This window comes from Giraffa tippelskirchi, chromosome 5 (assembly GCF_054371585.1).
Source record: "Giraffa tippelskirchi isolate mGirTip1 chromosome 5, T2T-mGirTip1v1.2.pri, whole genome shotgun sequence".
Lineage (NCBI taxonomy): Eukaryota > Metazoa > Chordata > Mammalia > Artiodactyla > Giraffidae > Giraffa > Giraffa tippelskirchi.
The window spans coordinates 39,210,726-39,233,344 of record NC_137279.1 but is presented as its reverse complement, the minus strand read 5'-3'; the positions used below and the strand labels follow the sequence as shown (position 1 = coordinate 39,233,344).

Below are 22,619 nucleotides of genomic sequence, written 5' to 3'. Positions count from 1 at the left end.
ATACTATAGCTAATTTCACTTTTGTATATTCCCTTCCTAAGGACATCACTGTCTTTAGGATGCATCACTTTGGCTCCTGTGATCTCTTTTGATAAATGACAGTTTGCAAGAGTTGGAATGCCTGACCTTGTGGTTTATTTTGCAAGCTGTGGCCCTCAGCAGCATGATTGCATGGTGTTGTTTTTTTTTATTCCCTGGTGGTATCTAGATGTTCAAACCCACATCCTAAGAACAAAGTGAGTGTGCTAAGTAACAACCATTTCTCTGTAGCCCAGCTCTGCCCAGTTATTTCTGGTACAAAATGCTTCCTGATCAAGCGTTTTTAGTTTCTTAAGCAACTGCAACAGGAAGGTGTGAGACAAGGCCTTATTTCCTAAGAGGCATTATTTTTGTCAGCCCATTGCTCCTATCAGTATTCAGCTCTTAATTTTTACATTTTTAAATAAATCTCTTATTTTTTCTTAAAATAGAAAAGTCATACTCTAAACTGCACACTCATTGCTGCCAGTAAAAGCAATGAAAAAGGAAAAAGGTATAGGAGCTCTTCCACTATTCAATAGGCTTCCTTCGACAGTAGGTCAACACTTCCAAGCTTGTTTTTCTGGAAACACACAGGAGGACAGAGGAATAGTTTCACAAAGGGGATCTTAATGCACACAAAGTTGCAGGACTCACCCCCTTATATTTTTTAATATTTATTTATTCATTTGGCTGCACCAGGTCTTAGGGGCAGTATGCAGAATCTTCTATCTTCATTGTAGCATGCAAGATCTTTAGTTGCAGCATGTGGGATCTAGTTCCCTGACCAGGGATCAAACCTGAGCCCCCCGCATTGGGAACACAGAGTCTTAATCACTGCATCACCAGGGAAGTCTCTTGCCCCCTTCTTAATCACTCCTTTCTCCTCTCCCCCAGCTCCCCCCTCTTCTTTTGTTTTTCTTTCTCCCTGTCCTTGACCGTATTCTCCCTTCTGCCCTCTTTCCCTTGTATGTTTCTATCTGAACAGGTTTTTAATACTGTAAGAATATTAAGATTAATGAAATAATATTTGAGTGTTCTGATGACCTCAGAGGAAGGTTCTTTGGATTTCCTTGTTCTCTCATAACTGATGTCTTCTCTGGGAGTGAACTGTTCATCCATCAAGCATATTAGCTCTTCTCCAGCCAGATAACCATCTGCTGGTCTTTGAGCAGTAAGAGATTCATTAGGTGATTTTTTTTTTTTTTTTTCAAGATTAAGGCCAAGGATCTGTATTGGCTCCTTACTGGAAGGAAGTGGAAACAGTTCTACCCAGGGCTGCTGTCCATGGGTAAAGAGGAGAACAGGACTATTGGAAGATTGAAAAGGCATTCAAGGCCTTCTGTAATACGCCCCAAACTACCTTTACAGCCTTGTCTCCTGTAGTCCCCTGACACGCCTGTAGTCTTCTCTCAAGGTAGACTGAACTTCTTTCTTTTCCCTTAGTCTATGAGGCAGGTCCCAGACCTTAGCTTACATGCTCTTCCCACTGCCTGGAAAACACCATCCCATTCCTAAAACATGACAGGCACACACATGGGACCTCACATACTCCTTCTGCTGGGGAAAGTGCATCTATCCATGAAGGTCCCATCCTAGGTCCATCTCTTCCTCTGCCTTCCTTGAGTATCTCACCTTGCTCCATCTCTTCTTTTCTTCTCTGAACACCTGTGGCACTTACTTGTGTCAGGCAAAAGTTAATCTCCATGATGAAAACATACTGACAGTGAACCTGAAGATGATGCTCTTCATAAAATTTAGCATGCTTTAAAAAAGTGGTATGTGTGTGTGTCTTAGTGAAGGGAGGGTGAGGAAAGTAGATGATGAAAACAGAGAGACTAATTAGAGAGAAGTGATGAAAGTAAAACATCACCTTCTGGTCCTGATTGTATACCTTATAGAACCCTTTTTCACTAGTCCTCTTGTATAGCTGTGCTAATTCTGTCTCTCTCTTTCTTCACTTTGGCCTCATCCTGCAGCTGTCAGTCTTATTGATAGTAGAAACTCAACAAGACTTCTCAAACTCCAGCTCAACCTTTTAGAAACATCTTTTCCATTTGGAGAGACCACTATACATACCGTACACACACACACACACACACACACACACACACACACACACACACACACACACACACACTCACACACTCACACACTCACACACTCACACACTCTATACCCCAGTTGGCCAAATGTCCACTAAATTGTGCTTAACTTCCTAAATGCTGCTGCTGATGTTGCTTTTGGCTCCTTCTGCATCCTCTTGCGGAGAAGGCAATGGCACCCCACTCCAGTACTCTTGCCTGGAAAATCCCATGGATGGAGGAGCCTGGTAGGCTACGGTCCATGGGGTCGCTGAGCGTCGGACACGACTGAGCGACTTCACTTTCACTTTTCCCTTTCATGCACTGGAGAAGGAAATGGCAACCCACTCCAGTATTCTTGCCTGGAGAATCACAGGGACAGCGGAGCCTGGTGGGCTGCCGTCTATGGGGTCGCACAGAGTCGGACACGACTGAAGCGACTTAGCAGCAGCAGCAGCAGCAGCAGCAGCATCCTCTTGGCCAGAACTAAAACCTGAATATATATATTATATTCTTCTCCCTTCCCTTCTCTAGCCTTTTCCTGAAAGTTCTAACTTGGTATTAGAACAGCTTCAGGCAGTCTCAGTCTTGTCCTGCAGTCTAGTCTGCACGTACGCCAAAGGCTTTGACACATCAGACAAAACCACCTGGCACTTTGGTTCTCTAGTGTGTATGTACCCATATCCTTACAATTTTGGGGATAACATGCTCTTAATAAGTTGTGAAAAATAAATTGTTAAAAAGCATTTTTGAATACCCTATTTTGCTTCTATAGTAAAGACATATTTGTGAAAGATAATGGAAACCTTGTAGACCTTCAGACAAAATCCTAAAAAGGATTTATATATATATATATTCATTGCCATACACATGTCAAACATGATAATTAATAACTCATGTGGTTTATTTATTTATTTATTTTAATTGGAGGATAGTTACTTTACAATATCGTTATGACTTTGCTATACATCAGTTTGCTTCTCTGGTAGCTCAGATGGTTACGAATCTGCCTGCAATGCAGAAGACTTGGGTTTGATCCCTGGGTTGGGGAGATCCTCTGGAGAAGGGAATGGCAACCCACTCCACTATTTTTGCCTGGAGAATTCCATGGACAGACCATGGGGTCTCAAAGAATCGGACATGACCGAGTGACTAACACATTTCATAGGTATACATGTGTCCCCTCCATCCTGAACTGCCCTCCCACCTGCCTGCCTACCCTATCCCTCCAGGTTGTCCCAGAGCACCGGTTTTGAGTACCCTGTGTCATGCATCAAACTTGCACTGGTTATCTATTTTACGTATGGTAATATATGTTTCAACGCTATCCTCTCAAATCATCCCCCCTTTGCCTTCTCCCACTGAGTCCAAACATCTGTTATTCATGTAGTTTTGAGATGAAAGAACAGTGAAACAAATATGTAAAATATTAGGAATAAATCTTTCCTTCCTTCCTTCCCACTTTTCCTTTCTTTCAACAAATATTTAATACCTACTGTGTATAATATTTAAGCTTTCCAGGTGGTACTGTGGTAAAGAATCCATCTGCCAGTACAGGAGATGCAAGACACGTGGGTTTGATCCTTGGGTCAGGAAGATCCCCTGAAGAAGGAAATGGCAATGCACTCCAGTATTCTTGCCTGGGAAACCCATGGGCAGAGGACCCTGGCGGGCTATAGTCCATGGGGCTGCCAAGAGTCGGACAAGGCTGAGCACAGCAGTGCATACATACATGTGGTTGCTGCTATAGGGAATGCTCATCCTCACTGTCATTCGCTCAGTTGCGTTCGACTCTTTGCTTCCCTTTGGACTGTAGCCCACCAGGCTCCTCTGTATGTGGTATTTTCAGGTAAGAGCCTGCTATATATGTATTCAGTACTGTAGGGAATAGAAAGATTAAAATACCCATCTCTGTCCTAAAGTCACTTTCAGTCTTGTTAGGAAGATAAGGAATGATGGAAAAGATTATATGATATAGATATTAAAAGATTAATACATAAAATGTCATGAAGTAATATGTGATTGTGTAACAAATAAGTGGCATGGGGGATTAGTGCTATGATTTTGAGGTAGACATCTTTGTGGGTTAGGTGGTCCCAGAAGGCTTCCTAGACAAGGAAGAGTTTTAGCTGGGCAGAAAAGAGAAATGCAGGACCATTCTGATGGTGGGAACTAAACTAAATAGTGGATTAAAAAACTGTACGTGAGGTTAAAATGTTGTATCAATAATGTGATCTCAATGAGATTTTAAAAACAGATGCTTAGAAAAAGGAAGGACAAGGAATACAGAAAAATACTAGCTGGTTGATTTTGAGCAGTGGAATGATTGTTTTCTTGGTAGTATCTGTATTTTCCAAATTAACTATCATGAACCTAAAAAGAATAAGATGTGATGAAACACTGAAAAATCATGCATCAACCTCTGTTGACTTTTTGCTCGCAAATCTTCTAGTGACGATACAGGATTATTTCTCCCAGCTCATGTTTACAACAGGCCACTCAATTATTTTTCTCTCAGAAATGTGTGTGGGGGAGGATTTCCATGATTAATGTTTTGTTTGATATGTTAGGTAGCTTTTGTGTTCTCTTCCTTTCAGCATATTAGCCATTGTTCCAGTTATATTCTGAGTAATAAAATCATCTCCAAACCTAGTGGAGTAAACAGGGCTTTACTGTGCTCATGGGTTCCACGGATCGGACATAAGTGTACGCAGGGAGGATTCATCTTTGCACCATGATGTCTGGGCCCTCTGCTGGAAGATGAAAGGTTTGAGGTGACAACAGCTGAAGTCTGGAATTGTCTGAAGGCTCCTTCACTCAGATATCTGGCAGGGGATGCTGACTGTTGACTGGAATGTAAGCTGAGGCTATCGGCCAGAACATCTCCATGCGACCTCTGTGTCTCCTGGGCTTCCTTGTAAATAGGAAGTCATTTTCTGAGGGTGTTTCCAAGTAAGAGAACCAGGCAGAATCCACAGCTCCTTATTTATTTATTTATTTGCAAGAGGTATTAGCTGTGGCATGTAGGATCTAGTTCCTTGACCGGGGATCAAACCCAGGCCCCCCACATAGGGAGCACGGAATCTTAAAACTGGATCACCAGGGAAGTCCCTGTGTCATGTTTTCAGATCTTTGATGACACAACCTTGGAAATCACACAGCCTCACTTTCACCACAGTGTACCGGTCCGGCAGTCACAAAGCCCACCTCCCCCTCTAGTTTCAAGGGGAGGAGAGATAGTCTCTGCCTCTTAATGGAGGAGTGACAAGGTTCCAGAAAAACATGGGGAACTAGACAAGTTTATGTGACAGTTTTCAGTTCAGTTCGGTTCAGTTCAATCACTCATTCATGTCCAACTCTTCGCAGCCCCATGGACTGCAGCACACCAGGCTTTCCTGTCCATCACCAACTCCCGGAGCTTGCTCAAACTCATGTTCATCAAGTCGGTGACGCCATCCAACCATCTCATCCTCTGTCGTTCCCTTTTCCTCCCGTCCTTCTCCTGACAAGGGCAATTTTGGGAAGATACAATCTACCACAGCTGTTGTCATGCTTTTTCTTGCGGTTAAGTCAGTTGTACCCAATTGCTGCTGAAAAACCCAGATGAGCCAGATTTTCAGGCCCAGATCTTTTTTTGATAGCTGAGAGATTCCTTAGTGCAGTGTTATCAAGTGTCTGCTGCAAGTTGCTTTTCTGCTAAAGAAAGGCCTCACTTTCATCACTGAAATGGTTTGGTTTATAGTCCGGGAACTGCTGCTTATTAATATGTTGACCAAGACCAGAAAGTTCTGTTGAGAGATACCCTGTCTTATTGAAATTTATGTTCTGTGTTATATTTATGTCAGATTTTTTGTTTTCTTTTGGCTATGCTGCATAGTACATAGGCTCTTCATTCCCCAATCAGGGATCAAACCCCGTGCCTTCTTCACTGGAAGCTTGGAGTCTTAACCACTGAGGGACCACGGGACGTCCCTTATGTTATATTTGTAAATACAGATATAAAGCCATTACTTGAGTATGGAAGGACAAAACAGACCCAACAGAGGGAGCAGGGAAAGAAGGAAAGTGAGTACATGGGAGAGAAGATGAGTGGAAGGAACTTTTTTTTTAAAGTATCTCCCACTCATCGTGCCAAGTGAGAGATCTAGGTTGATAGCAGCTGGGTCTTGGTCAGCAGAAGATTAGCAGAATGATCTCCAAACCATTCTGCTTAGGTCTGCGAGATGCAGAGGTAAAATAAAAAATGAGACTCCAGCCTTAGGGTGTTTACCTGTCTCAATGAGCGTGGGGAGGAGGAGGGCAAAGGAAAATCTCTTACACTTCACTTGTTCACTCTATAATGAGAATGGGAGTTGTCCATTAATCAGAGTGGTGGTACAACTTAAAAACTGACTGAAATTAGAATCAAGTTTATCAAATTTCCCCACAGCCACACTTTTAGTCCAAAACAATGGAGATGCTTTATATAGTCCTGTACAGATAATGGCTCAAGGAGACGAGGGAAGAATGTCTTACAATAGATGTTTCCAAACTTATTTGACAGCAAAAACCACCTCTTATATATGGATTTCAGAGACTGTCTTCTGGAGATTCTGATTTTGTGTTTGTAGGGTGGGCTTAAGAAACTATACTTTTTACAGAGGATTCCATTACAAGGAAAATTTAGAAAATTCAGATCTAGGAGAAATTGTAGTTGACCAAAGAGGAGTGAAATCCCAAAGAACTGCTTGTGCAAATAAAAAAACAGAAGCACAGCTCATTACATGCTTTGTGCACCTTTCACAAGTTGACTGAATCTACGTCAGCAGGATTGCAGATAAATACAGTAAAAATAAATTAATTCAAAATACATCTGTCAAGATATTTCCAACAAATGTGAGTCTCTGACTAAAAAGTAGATAGTTACTCACAACTGTGCAAATAAATGCATCACGCTAATTTTTTTAGCCTATAAGTAGTTTTCTGAAAAAAGGTAAAATCAAAAACATACAATGTTTAAAATTAATCAAAGTCATTTTAAAGGATTCAAAATTTAAATGCTTCTCATAATGATCAAAAATCCCTTTCATCTTCATCCTTATTCTTCAGGAATAACCTTTTTTTTTTCTCTTTCCAAACTTCTTAGAGTATGTTTTTGTTTTCAATCATATCTTGAAAGATGGGACTTGAACTACTGACAGTCCTGGGACTTTAACTACTGACAGTCCTAATAAAGTCCTATAAAGACTGAATGTTTCTAAACATTCTAAAAACATGAGACTAATGTTCTATCTTATGTAAGTAATATAAGGAGGGTTGTATTGCTTCATTGTAGCTTTGAGTGATTTTTTTTTTTTTCAGTGTAGTTGTAATTTTAAATGGAAGAATGCACACAAAAGCTCTAACTCTGAATATAAAAGATGCCCAGTAAATTTAAGTGTCCCACTTTGTGAGTCATTGCCAGCATCACCAGTATCTTCCTCATAGTTTGACTCGATTAAATGGCTCCTTTGTACCAAGAATCATGCTACATGCTGTGGGGGTGACAGAGGTGAAATAAGATACTTCCCATCCCTCCAGTGAAGGACACACTAACTGTAGTGTATGTCAGAATGTAATAATGCACACTATGACGTTCACAAAGTGGAGGGATTGCACAGCAGGATTCTGCCACACTTTATAAAGTGGCTTTTCAGCCAGCCTACAAAAAGTTTCTGTATAAATGCAAAAATCTCAACAACTTTCCCCAGAAGCATCCTTGTTACTCTTCATTAAATATTTAGTGATATGGAATGATGAGTGTTTAATGCTTTCCTATGGAACAGACTTTCCCAATGAGTTCAATTAAATGGTTTGAGTTGTTCCAGGGTCACGTATTGAAAGTTGTTTTGTGGAAGGAAACTGCAAAGGCTCTTCAATGCTAGTTTACCTTGAATATCATTTCATGCAGATCCTTTAAAGATTTACTGACTGACACGCCTTAATATCGCATTATCTCCCTGTGCAAAATGAAGAGGTGAAATTACTTGATCTATATAACAATCTTCACAGTTTAGGCCTCAAAACAGGATAATGACTGAACAAGGAGGCAAAGTAAGTATGCCTCAATTATCCAAGTAGTTGCTTCACTTCATGGAACAGTAGAAAGATGGTTTAAAAATAGACACAGATAACAGAGGGAAGCAGAAACTTTTAGGCCTGGAAAAAGTTACATTTTAAACACTAAATAGGTGGTTCTGAAAGCAGGGGTAGCGGAAACAGTTCTAATAACTGGCTTTCCTATTCTAAAAGAGAAAAATAATCAATAGGAAAGTGTTCATTTGCTCCACATCTCCACTCTTTATTATCTTCTTATATTTGACTCAGATTTTCAAGTCTAGGCACTGAATGAACAATTGTGAAACCTACACATCATAGCATGTAGTTTACTTTGTTCCACAGACCCAGTACAGACAAATGGAAAAGGAGAAAAATGTGAATACATGAAAGATATGAACTTATTTTGCCACAAATCACAAACATTGTAATAAAATATCTTAATTTGGGGGAGTACCCTCATGGGAACTAGGATGTATTCTAGTGGTCAGCATTCCAGGCTTTCGTTGCTGTGGCCCAGGTTCAGTTCCTGGTCGGGGAACTGAGATCCCACAAACCATGCAACATGACCCCCCAAAAATAAATATTAATTTTTTAAAAATCCAAAGTTATACATGCACAGAAGAATCAAATAGTTGTAACAAAGTTATGAAAAAAGCAATTCCCTACTGCTCACCTTCTATTTCTTCCTGTTCAAAAATCAACTGCTTCTACTACTTATTGTCAGCTATTTTCATATTTGCCTCCATATCCTAAAAACCGCATTGTTATTTTTTGTTTCTGTTTTTCCAAGTTTTAGGCATTATTGATTGACTTTCAGTTATGCAAGCTGAGGATTTTGCTCTTGTTCCTTTTTCCTGACCAAGAACTCCTACCAGAAACCTATAATCTTTCCAATCCTCCCATCCTTCTCATGCAGTTATAATTTTGTTTGGATTTAATTTCACTGTTTGTTATTAAGATCATATAAATGTTAATCACAGATGAAACTTTCCTGCATGGCTGTTTCCTAAATTGTTATGTTTTAGTTTTCTAAGTGCTTCTCACTAATTCAACTCTTTTTTTCATAAACTTCTAAGTTCCCACCAAATCACTCAGATCCAGTAGATGTTCTACAGATGTCATCTTCTTGACATCTCTCTCAGGGCTGCTGACCTGTGTCAGTCTGCATGGCTGCCTCCTTCCTATGTCTGGTTCTCAGCTGTCATGCTGGGTTCTTTCTTCACTATCACCCTGGGGATCCCTTTCACCTCTTTCCTCTGTACTGGATTTCCTGTTTCCTGTATCAAATGTCTTCTTCTTTATTTGGTTTCCTCCCTGTTTTGGTAGAGCAAAATCTCTTTTCATGAGAAATTCCCAACAGGTAAATTTATTGAGATCTTGCCTTTCTGAAAATGTCTTTATTCCCTCTGGCACTTGGGGATTGATTGATGGCTTGAATGAGCAAAGAATCCTTGGTTGGAAATAACCTTCCTCCAGTATTTCAAACATGCTGCTCCACTGCCTTTCCGCTTTCCATGTAATTGTAGACAAGTCTGAAACTAGTATTAATTCCTGATTCTCTGTGCATGGTCTATTTTTCTCTCCTGTCTCTAAAACTTCTGTGATCTTCTCTTTGCCTCCATTGTTCTCAAATTTCACAGTGAGTCACCTTAGTGTTGGCCATTTTTATCGAGTATGCTGGTCACTTTGACTAGGGAACTTTCAATACAGAAACTCTGAACTCTAGGAAAATGTCTTGAAAATTGTTTATTACCTCATGTATGTCTTCTCTCTTCCTCTATTACAGATATATGTCTGGACTTCCTGGATGAGTCCTTTATCTTTCTGTCTACTTTCTAGATGATTTTCGCAACTTTATCTTCCAATTTCTTTCTGTCGAGTTTTTTTATTTCATAGCTTTACTTCCTAAGAGTTCTTGGAAGATGTTGTTGTTCTTGACAGGTTCCTTCTTTTTAGTATCCTGCTCCTATTTTATGGTGGCAATATCTGGCAAGTTAGAATGTTAGAATTTCTTTCTTTCGTTTAAGATTTCTTCTCACTTCATAGTCTCATTTCTTCTCACTTGAAGTTAACAGCTGCTCCTATTTGTTCTCTCTCTTTGAATCTTTGGAAGTAAGATGCCGTCACTATGACATTTCACTCCTCAATATTTCAGCATATGTCTCCTTAATGTGAGGACGTTTCCTACATAATGGCATTATCATATCTAAGAAAAAATAATTTATTAATTAATGACCAGTCCTTATTCAAGTTTTCCCAAGTTTGTCACAAAAAAATACTCTTTTTTTTTTTTTTTTTGCATGATACTTTTGCTTTAAACTATGCTCAGTTCAGTTCAGTTGCTCAGTTGTATCCGACTCTGTGACCCCATGTACTGCAGCATACCAGGCTTCCCTGTGCATCACCAACTCCTGGAGCTTGCTTAAACTATGCTAGATGTTCCCAAATCCAAGCTTTACCTTTATCTTCCACTGATAATAAATCTATAGGTTTTTTTTCTTTTTCTTTTTTTTTGTTGGTGGTGGTAGGGGAAGGGCACTCATCTAGCCATGGAGAGCAGTGGAGGGTCTCTATTTTTTAATTTGCAACCCCTTTCCACTACCACACTACCAAACACACATACCATTAACCTTACTTCCCATGATACTTTGTGTATTGTTTCCTGAATGGGCTTTCTGCGTCACAAATTGAGTCAGTTTTTGCCATTTCCTGTTGCTAAGTTAGGGTTCAGTTTTTTCATGTCTGCTATGTTGAAGATTATTATTTATTGTTCAAACCAGAACATATTTGAAAGTAAAAGTTCCCGCTATTATTAATTATGCCAGGACCATCAATAAGGGTAAACCAGAATTGTCCTTGGAAGGTCACATTAGGAAGTTGTTTCCTTACCAATATAATTTTCAGCTTCAAAGTTTTGCTCTTTTGATTCTCTCACCTGACCTCTCCATCCTTGTGACTTTATGTACAAAGAACAAATAAAACTTTCCTGTTGTTTTATGGAGTTTTGTGAATAAAGGTAATTGTGTGTGTTCAACTGTATTATTTTTACCCAATTTAATGATCTTGAACTCACTGTGATCACTTTGTACTTGGCATCACTTTTTGGTATTTTAATGTTCTTGAATGTCTTGTTTCTTGTTCTTGAAGGCTATCAAAGGGGATAGCATCTCTAACACTTAGTCTTTAAAGTTATCATATGACCTAACATGAATTATTTTATGTAGATATTCAACAAATACCTGTTTCTTTATTTTTTGTTTAGAACTCACCATCACTGATTATGTCAAACACAGAGTACCAAATAAATGTCAGACAAACCAAAATTATAAGGTACATGGTAAAAATTGTTAAGGTAGTTTTTAATTAAATTATAGAGTTTACTGTTCTCTATACCTGAAATAGGTTCTCCTCACATCTCTAATACTACTCATCTTTCAAAGCTCACCTTAAATCTACTACATTTTCAGGTCTTCCCTGATAATTTCCTTGAAAGAAAAAAATTTTCTTTTTCCTCTAAAATCTTGTGACACACATGATTTGTATTGTTTGTTGCATTTATTCCATGTCTTATGTATCTTATTTCCCCTAGTGCAATGGCTTTCACTTTATTTCTACTGCAGCCCACACTAAGACATATGTTTTACATTGCAACTTAATATGCATATACATATATAACAGAACACACACAAATATACACACATGCATACATGTGCATATATATACGACATTTATATCACTGAAACAGGAGTAACTGAGATAATACTACCCCTTACTGAGACACTGATATTTTATAAATTATTACCTTTTGCTTTTTAAAAATTTCTGATGTCCCTGAAAATTGATTACTTGACTCTCTAATGAGTTGTGACTCACAATTTAAAAAATAATGCCCTACTGCAGGGATTCTTGACTTAGAATCCAAATACAAATTCACTGGTCCATGAATTTGGACAAACAATGATTATGTCTTTACTTTCACTAACCTTTTACTGAAATTTAGAATTCTCTCTTATTAAGAATGTAGGTAACTAATCTCAGAAATTGGTCACTAATAGAAGTCTCCATGTCACATGATGCATATTGTAGGTATTTTAAAATACATTTTAAACTCATCACTCTTTGGATGATTGAAAATTACCACTAGCAATGGTAGTTTAGTTGCTAAGTCGTGTCCAACTCTTACGACCCCATGGATGGCAGCCAGCCAGGTTCCTCTGTACATGGGAGTTTTCAGGCAAGAATACTGGAATGGGTTGCCATTTACTCTTCTAAGGGATCTTCCTAACCCAAAGATAGAACCCACACCTCCAGCGCCTCCTTCTTGGCAGGTAGATTCAATTACTAATCACAAATTTGCTTTGAAATAGTTTCACAACTGTATTTCAGTTTAATTGGTTTCTTTTGTAATCTATTATTTTATTTTATTCCCTTACAAATACTCTGAGGGCTTCCCTGGTGATTAAGACAGTGAAGAATCTGCCTAAAAACACTCTGAGAAGGGACTCATGTGTATCATGAGCCTGCCAAAAAGGTGCAGTCTGGAAGAAGATTGAGAAACTACAAGAACACTGAGTTTCCTGGAGACAAATAATCTACTGCAGCACCTTTCATATAAAAAAAGCTCAATAAATATTTGCTGAACACGTTGTTTCTCCAGATTACTCAAGGATAATTTAAACCCAGAAAAGTTTAGTCACATACACGTCAAACAGTGTTATGCTAAAAAGCTAATTTGGCTACTTGTAGTGGAAGAGACGGAGAAGGCAATGGCACCCCACCCCAGTACTCTTGCCTGGAATATCCCATGGATGGAGGAGCCTGGTAGGCTACAGTCCATGGGGTCGCTAAGGGTCAGACACGACTGAGCAACTTCACTTTCACTTTTCCCTTTCATGCACTGGAGAAGGAAATGGCAACCCACTCCAGTATTCTTGCCTGGAGAATCCCAGGGATGGTGGAGCCTGGTGGGCTGCCGTCTATGGGGTCGCACAGAGTCGGACACGACTGAAGCGACTTAGCAGCAGTAGCAGCAGTGGAAGAGATAGTTGGCTAGTATCTCTAGTCAGTTGCTAAAACTTAGGGGTTTGCTATTCCTAGGAATTAAAAATATTGGGCAGATTGTAATTTGGTATGATTAGACAAATGAAATAGTAACTAAGTAAAAACTCATTTTTTTGGCCTCTGTAATAAAAAAAAAACATTGTGTTTTACATATATAACACATGACCTCTTTGCATAAGGAATTGATACACCGCTTGGGGAGATAGACATTATAAGAACTGAGAACACAGGGGTTTCAGAACTTGGCAAGCAGCATGGACTGTGAGAAGGTTGAGTCCTGAAAGGAAACAGTGGAAGATATGTCTTACACTGTCAGCTGAGTTGGATCCTGGGAAGCTTTAAAAACAGGACCTTATTCAACAAATATTTAAGTGCTATTGGAGATTTTCTTTCTTTCTTTTTTCTTTTGGCATCAAAGAAAGGATGTGATGGGCAAAGATGTTTGTGTGTGTTTGCATGAGCTCTTTCCTTGGCCTGGAATGCTCCTTCCCTGAATCCCTGGGTAGCTACAGATCTCCACCCAGATGTTCCCTCCTAGGGAGACCTGCCCTGACCCTTGCTCACCCAAGACATCCACCTATCAGCACCCTCACACCCCTCAGTCTATGCATCTTCTTCCCGGCATCTTGTCCTCTATGCGAGGTTCCTCGCTGGATGGTGCCTGGCCAGTGGCAGGTGGCCACATGGGCAGTACCATCCCCCACATGGCTGCCAGCACTGCCACCCACAGGTCTTGAGAAAGCAGGTGCTGTGTTCCTCCCATAGGATATGGGCCCTATTAGGACCCGTTACATCCTAGGTTCACATCTAAACTTTGATGCTTGGGTGACCTTGAGGAAGTTACTTAGTGTGCTCACGCCTCTGTTTCTTTATTTGTACAATGGGGACAAGGCTGGTACCTATCATAGCGTCATAAGGATTAAATTAATTAATATGTGAAAACACTTAGCATAGCCCCAGCACGTGGTAATGATACCATGCAGGGCCCTGTGGGGCTCCTGGACACAAGGCCTTTCTGTGTCCCCCATTTCTTTGATTATAGGAAATAGCCTTCATTTAACCTCCATGAACTTCCCTGAATTCCAATGGGCAGAGTCAAACAAGTAGTTCTTGATTAGGGAAGGGAGACCAGGTAGAAAAAACTGTTAAGAACAGTGTTGGGCAAGGTCCTATTTCCCCATAAAAAGATACACACAACAATATCTTTGAGTCATTTTGTAGATACTGAAACCCCTTCTACGTGGGAGAAGTTAACAATTAATGATGGTAGGTTTCCCACAAGCATGTAGACCCCAGACCAGTTGGACATGAGGGTTGATGATGCTGACTCCTATTTCGCTCGCCAATATCACATCAGAAGAATGTCCACGAGCTGATCCCGCCCTCTTTGGACAATTGATATAAAACTTTTCATTCTTTTCCGTAAGTTAGGACCCATGATTTTGAGGACATGAGCCCGTTGTGGCCCCCTTTGCCTGGCAAAGCAATAAAGCTATCCTTTTCTACTTCATCCAGAAAAAAGGATGTGAAGGAGGTAATGTTTTAGGAAACTTCACCTGAGAGCATTATACAGGAGGTACGGGGGGGACACGGACTTCCCTGGTGGCTCAGACAGTTAAGAATCTGCCTGCAATTCAGGAGACCTGGGCTCAATCCCTGGGTGGGGAAGATCTCCTGGTGAAGGGAATGGTAACCCACTCCAGTATTCTTGCCTGCAGAATCCCATGGACTGAGGAGACTGTTGGGCTACAGTCCATGGGGTCGCAAAGAGTCGGACACAACTAAACTACTAGCACCCCTGAAGGACATAGCAGTTAGAACTCTTAACACGTCATCATCAGTTGCTTTGTTTCTCTCCTTTTTGGGAAATATATATTTGTAAATGCTTGTCAGATGCTTCCACCAGAACCTAAAGCTCAATACTACATTTCTAAAACCAAACTAATCTTCCCTACAAACCTGCAACTCCTGACTTTTCTATTCATGTCATGACTACATGCCTTCTCAGAAATCCTCTTAGATTTCTCCCTCTCCATCATCTACTTCCTGAGTAATCCTTTCTCTGGCTGATTTCATTACTGCTAAACTCATATATTTTCAAAGTAGACAGTGAAAAGCCAATGTGCCCGGTTGAGAAACCATGTTATAGCATGGTTAACCAGTGATAGAAGACTAAACTGGTAGTCATCAAGTGCAAAGATTTTAAGGAGAAATCTTTTGTTATTTGCAATATAAACAGAACTAAACAGACTGACATTACAGTTTGTGGTTCTTCTGTTAAGAAACTGAGTTCTCAGGCTGTCCTAGAGAAGCAAGTTTTATCTCCCTCTGAATTCTACCTTTAGTTCCTCAAGTAGCTACATCATCAGCGCTCTAAGGTAGATTGGGTAAAGTAGTTTAGGCTCTCCTCAGGCAAGCAAGCAAGTTTAGTTGGTCAGTCATATCTGACTCTTTGTGATGCTTTGGACTGTAGCGCCTCAGGCTCTTCTGTCCATGGGATTCTCCAGGCAAGAATACTGGAGTGGGTTGCCATTTCCTTCTCCAGGGGATCTTCCCAATCCAGGGATCAAACCCGCATCCCCTATGTTTCCTGTATTGCAGGCAGATCCTTTATTTGCTGAGCCATAGGGGAAGCTCTCCTCAAACAAGGAGTGGCTAAATAAAACAGGCATGTGCTATTCTATGCACATATCTATACACACTCAAAGAAACAGCAGCAAATGGAGTGAATACAAATAGTAACAAATCTCTCTCTCTACTGTATCTATATGTAGATAATATTTTTAAGTGCTGATCACCACATTCACCCTTCTTCCCTTCTGGTTTAGTCCCTTTCCTTGTCACTGTATTAGTCTTTTCTCAGTTCTCTGGGCTTTCACTGATTTCCAGGGAACTTTTGTCCTAACTAGTTTTACTCTGCGAGCATCTAATTTCATTGAGCCTCAGCTGTTCTTCTGTAATACACAGTGTCTCAGTATTTTATAATATTGAAAAGGGCAGATAAGTTTTCAACAAATTCAAAATATGTCAAAGCTTGCTCATCATATACCACCAACTTGAACAAATATGTCTTCTCTGGGGTTTTTTAAGTGTGATTTATACATGAGACAAAGTACAAAGGAGCTGGCCAGGGGGGTTGACTTCTTATCTGAGATCTGCTTGTTCTTTTTCACCATGAGCAAACAGAGTATCTGATTTTTATCTTGGCAGGGACTTAACCTGTCCAGAATTTCTATGTTTTTAACCTTTTAAGAACAGGAGAACTCTTGTTCACCATGTGTCTTGTCCTTGGTGACTTCCTAAATAATCCAAGGATCTGCAAGGCACATAAGTTATATGTGTGTAGTCAATGCTTTATAGATTTTATAGAATTGGGTGATTCTCTTATAGGAGGGTTTCTCTAGCTGGGCACTTTTGACTTTTCAGGCCAAATCATTTTTTGTTGTGTAAGGCTGCCTTCTGCATTGTAGGATGTAGCATCCCTGGTCTTTACCCATTAGATGTAGCACTTCCTCAGTTGTGATAACCAAAAACGTTTTTAGACATTGCCAATTTACCCTCAAGGGAAACAATTGCTGCTGGTTGGCAATCATTGTAGTACAGTTAAGAGGTGGTAAATGGTGGTTAGTTAGCTTGCACTAAGATTAAATACATAGTTTTCTTGCCATTTTCTGGCATATGGTATATATTTGAGTATGAGGGCAGTTATCTATACTCAATATATTTTATATGATACTTACTTATTTTATAATATTTATTGTGTTATAATAAAATTTCTTCCATTATTTTTTCTCATTATATTTAACAACCATGCAGAAAAACATCTACCAGTTTTTCAAAGGTCAGCTCCACAGAACTCCTCTTATCCTCACTATCTGAGGCCTTAAAACAAAGAAGAATTAATGCAAATAGAAACTCAAGTGAAGAACTTAATTTATGGGGAAATTAAATTTATGAAGCAGCAAGTTTTATTTTATGTAGTGATGGTAGAATAAGTGTTATGTCCAGCCACTACTTGAATAGAGGCTGGGATCTAGACCTGGGAGTCAACTGTATAGCTGAGAACTGAAACTATGAAAAATCCTAGAGAAAAATGAAAAGCTAAAGGGACTGAAGATTAAACCTTAACATGAAGCTATGGACATGAAACTAGCAAAAAGAGAAAAGGATATTTATTGCTTGAAACAATAGTAGCCAATGACTCGTTAATAATAAGTGAATGACAACCCTACCACAGCGGTCACTCTAAAGCCTCAACTGTAGGAAAAACGAAGAAAGAAAGGAAAGAAGGGAGGGAGAAAAGAAGGAAGAAAAATTCTATCTACTAGTTGTATGTGGACTTGTGGGTTTGGAGTGAGAAGGACAGGATACAAGGGAGGCACCTGATAACTTGTCAGGCTTGAGATGAGTATGTTTTCTAACAGAACTTTGTTGGCTGTGATCTATGGAGAATCAGCTCAGCTTTGTCCTGAATAACCTAGTTCCTGGAGTGAAAGGAAAAGGGTGCCCAACATGGTAAAGAATGTAAAATAATCCCCGTACTTCTTTTGTCCCTACCTTCCTTTAAATTTACATATTAATCATTTGATACTGCTCTTGGGCTAGTTAAGTGCTTGCCTACTGCAGTGAGAGAGATGAAGAGCCTTTATTGTCATATGCCAAAAGGTCCATGAACAGATCATTCTAGTTTTTGCAAGAAAAATTAGTTTAGGATGAATTTCTCTAAAACCAGATCATGCTTTGTAGAATTTTTTTAAATATCCAGTTAACTTATAGCCAGAATTTTAGAATGAGTCAAAACATTCAGTTTCCTGGGAATACAATTAACGAACAATTCAACCTAGAAGGTTTACAAGGAAATTACATGGCTCAAAATTAGATGGACATTTTACGGAGCCTTTTTTCCTTCAATCACATAAGCAATAAATGCCTCATACTTTAATAACACTTGCTTTGACCATTGGACAATCGGACAGTTGGGAGTCTCCATTCTCCCATTTGTCTGGATGCTTTCTGGAGAAGGTAGCCAAGACAAAAAGGAAAACACCATTCAGTTATATTTCTTATTTTATAAAAGAAATAAGCGGCTTGGTAGCGACTAACTTCCCTGGTAGTGTCAAGAGTCTGAAACAAATGTATCACCAGGGATAGAAAGAACACGTTAGGCCAGAGGCCAGATGTCTTCTTCCCAAATCAGAAGCTAATGCCTCTTCCTCTATACAGTCTACAAGAAGAGAGCTACGTTAAGGGGCGCTTGGGAAGAAGAGTGGTTAAGAATTGCAGACTTTCAGGCAGAGGGTCCCTGAACTAGCTTCTGAGAGATCTTTAGAAGCCTCAGGGGCATAAAAATCTCGGATGGGTACATTGCTCGTTTTAAAGCCTGAGAAGCGGTCAGTTTTTGGTCTCAGACGGTAGCTAAAGACTTGTGAAGGCGACCACTTCCCCTGCTTTCGGTGAACCCCATAACTTGAAACTCCCCCAGCAGGAGCCGCAGTTTTCCTTTCTGGCCCCACCACAGCAAACCCAAAGCACGAATCCAAAAGAATAGAGATGAATCCAGCCGCTTCCAACAGAGGAATCCAGCGGGCTGCGAAACTCTCCCTGAGGCGGAAAAGATGAGAAAGTCGTCCCACCCCCACCAATCAGATTAGAGGACATCGTGGCACACCCCCTTCCCGCCAGCCAATTAGCATATAGTTCGATGGGCCCGGCCCACTGACACAGGGAAAACGCCTTTTAAATTTTATTAGTATGGCTTCCCCACCCCCCCACCGTCATTCTAGGCCTTTCCACAAACTGCGGTCAAAAAAGGAAAACTGCATGTAATGCTTCCAAAGCTGGTCAGTCTTGCGGTGAGAAGCGAAACCACAGACCTCTTAGTGATACTAAGAGGGACAGGGACAGGGAAATGAGGGTTCTGGAGAGAAAACTACAACTCCCAAGGGCCTTTGCTCGAACTCCGCGCTCCCCGAGCAAGAGGGCGGACCAGCGTAGGAAGGAGGCTGAGGGTCACGAGGCTGCTCTAGGACTTCCTGAAGTGGGCGGGACTTGAAGTGGGCGGGGCGGTGGCCACCTCGGCTCTCCCGCTTTGTGTCCTCCTCCCTCGGCCTCAGCAGCCAGAAACGTCGGAGGGGGCGTGGCCCGCGCGGAGGCTGGTGGGGGTGCGAGCGCCGCGGGACGTGGGTGACGCGTCTCCTTCCAGCTCAGCGGTGTGTGAGGTGTCGCGGCTCCGCTGGCGATTGGCTGTTGAGAGGCGAGTGCGCAGCGGCCGTTGGTCGCCGGCAGCACGGAGCGAGAGCCGGGGCGGGCGGGGGGGATATGGGGCGGCAGTGGCGGTGGCGGCTGGAGAAGGCGGGCGCGGACGAGCCGGCGGCCGCGGCAGCAGCGGCAGTCCCCGGAGTCGTCCTGTGAAGCGCCCCCGTCGGCGCCCCTGTGGGCGCCTAGGAGAGGGCAGCCAGCGCGCGAGCCGCTCGGGAGCCGGTCCTCCAGCGCCGCAGCCCTTCGGACTCTCGGTCCCATCCTCACTCTCCTGCTCCGGCTCCTCCATCTTGGCCTCGGCAGTGGCAGCTGCAGGGAGGATGTGCCGCCTTCTGGCAGGGGGAAGAAGGAGGAGAAGATGAAGAAGTACCGGCGGGCCTTGGCCCTGGTCTCCTGCCTCTCTCTGTGTTCCCTGGTCTGGTGAGTAGCCGCGACCACACGGGAGTTTCCCGTGAGGGGAGACGGGGCAGGGAGCGGCCCAGGTCACACCCCCAAATTATCCTGGCTTTTGGGATGCGGGTCTCCGAGGCACCTATGAAGCAACAAACACATTATTCCGTGACTTCCCGGCGGACTGGCCTGGCAGCACTCTGTATGGAGGTTTTCATGGTGCATTTTGGAATTTACAGAGTCTTAAGTGGCAGAGGAAGCGCCCGGGTGCCTTTGTACCCAGTTACCCTGGCCCTTGGTGATGGAGGGGTGTTTGGGTAGTGTTCAGATAGAGACTGGCTAAGTTGTTCGGGCTTAGTACCAGCCACTTGTTTTCATGGTGTGCGAAGGGCAGAAAGCGTGTCGAATGTGGCGTGTTCCCGACAGGCGATTTTAAAAACGTGACTTGTGAAGGTGAGTAATGTACAAACAGTAGTTCTCCTGGCCCTTTTCTCTTCTGGTCTTTGCCTCGGATACTCTTGGGGTTGCCGTTCTGGGGGGCGTTAGGAAGCACTTTTTCAAGGGGTAGATGATAAGAAGCTGTTCAGTGGAGTGTGTCTTAGGTGTAGTGTGCACGGGAGTTTCTGATAGTGTGCCATGGATAATGTCCCTTAGTAATGGAAGGATAAGCCCTGCATGTTGAAGGCGGGAAGAGTGCTTTGTCTATAAGTTTATGTATGGAGTTTCTGTTAATCCCTGGCACATCTGGGTTTTTGGGAGGAGCAGAGAAAGCTTATCAGTCAAAGGATCGTTACCATTGCACTTGAAAAATCCCTTCTGTACTTCGAGGGGATTTCTTCAGAGCTGTGTGATGTTTGTTGATTGAACAGATGCTTCTTCAGTCAAAGTGATTTGCTGTTACATTAAAATCTAGGTAAACTAAGTTTCTTGTTTAGCTTATTTCTGCAAAACACCAACAATTTTTTTCATTAATGTGGGGTGCCTAACGGATTCCAAAGACACTGAAGTTGTACCAGAAAATAATAGATAAATAAGAAGAAAAGGGAACACTTGCCTGGCTGAAGAATTTTGATTGGTAGGTTGATAGACGTTTTAGAGAACAAGAAATTTGGCCTTTTTGACATTTACTCTCAACCCTTTAGTAAGAACAGTGTTACCTCACCTTAATACTTACCAGCATCATGTTGGATACAAAAAGTGTTTGTAGGAAGTGAGTACACTCACCTCATTTTAAATTCAAATTTGTACATGAGAGAGGGAAACCTTGTATTCATAACCACTTCTTTCTGTTGGCTGTTTAGTTGTAGGTTATGTATCTTTTCTCTTTCTTCCTGATCTTACCCATCTTTAGACCATGTTATTATTCTTCATTACTTTCTGAAATGGTTTAGGGCAAAGAGGTTACACTTTTCATTCACATTTAAAACACACCAGGATCTCTGATTTTTTTTTTAAGTTGAAATATACCTGACATACAACATTGTGTAATTTCAGTTGTAGAACATATTGATTTGATACATTTACATATTGTAATATGATTACCATTATAGCAGTAGTTAAGCACCTCTATCATATTTCATAGCCATTCCTTCTTGTGGTGGGAATAATTAAGATCTAGTCTCAGCAAGTTGATAATTATCATACAGTAGTGTTGTTTATACTAACTATACAGTGGTCTTCAGGACTAACTTATCTACCAGTTGCAAGTTTCTGCCCTTAAATGGAACTGAAAAAAAATTAATTGGTTGGTGGCAGTGAAATCAAGCATTTCAGTGTAGTTTTAAAAATCATTTGTGGATTTAAATTAACTGTGCTTCTATTACTTTGTTTAATTTCTGGCTGTCTTTTGCTTAAGCTAATCTCAATATGGTTTCTCAACTTGATTCATTAGAAATAGTGATGAGCTCATGACTTGTTGTTCAGTCTCGCAGTCGTGTTCGATTCTTTGCAACCCTGTGGACTGCCAGCACATCAGGCTTCTGTCCTTCACTGTCTCCTGGAATTTGCTCAAACTCGTGTCCATTGAGTCGATGATGCCATGACCTCTTAGGGGAAAAGAAATCAGTTGGCCTATTGAAAATAATAGTCATAAAGTTCTGTAAAGTTTGTTGATTTTCACAATGAAAAATGGATGTTGAGGGTTTAAGTAATGCAAAATTTAAGAATAAGAAGCTTTTGTTTAAGAAACAATTGGGTTAGTTTGTTTTGAGATTTGTTTGCACTGCCAAAATCATAGAGATTTTAATTGCTCTTTACTGAAATGGTGGGAAGGCATTAAAGTAGAATATTAAGGCTTGAGAATTTTTTGGAAGGGCCATGATGAGATCAGGAAGGGGAGTGGTGTATGGTGTGATTGGCAAAGAGACTTTTCTTCCTTGGGAAATTGGAATAATGAAATTAAGTCACTGACTCACCTGACGATCTGGCCCTTGCTACAGTCTGGTCTGTTAGGTCATTTCTCAACATCTCCATTCTCCCTTAGCCTAATGCCACTGTAGAGTTTAGCAGGTTTTGCAAAAGAGTCATTTTTGTCTCGGAGAAGGCAATGGCACCCCACTCCAGTACTCTTGCCTGGAAAATCCCATGGACGGAGGAGCCTAGTAGGCTACAGCCCATGGGGTCGCTAAGAGTCGGATACGACTGAGCAACTTCACTTTCACTTTTCCCTTTCATGCACTGGAGAAGGAAATGGCAACCCACTCCAGTATTCTTGCCTGGAGAATCCCAGGG

At 41.2% G+C, this 22,619-nt stretch overlaps 1 protein-coding gene across 21 annotated transcripts in view; it reads left to right on the top strand.

Annotated features, from left to right (window-relative positions):
- Positions 1-19,566: 19,566 nt before the first annotated feature.
- Positions 19,567-22,619, top strand: part of SUCO (SUN domain containing ossification factor) — an 84,948-nt gene continuing 81,895 nt past the window's right edge. For 13 of the 21 annotated variants that reach the window (XR_014053418.1, XR_014053417.1, XM_081489429.1 and 10 more), the window contains exon 1: positions 19,567-19,919. Coding sequence is in view for 6 of the 21 variants with exons in the window: in XM_081489429.1 (XP_081345555.1) it covers positions 19,858-19,919 (62 nt within the window). In the remaining 15 variants the exon portion in view is untranslated. Of the gene's footprint in view, positions 19,920-20,110; positions 20,343-22,619 lie in introns of those variants that run through there. The other 8 variants (XR_014053420.1, XR_014053419.1, XM_081489443.1 and 5 more) reach the window with 1 other exon arrangement.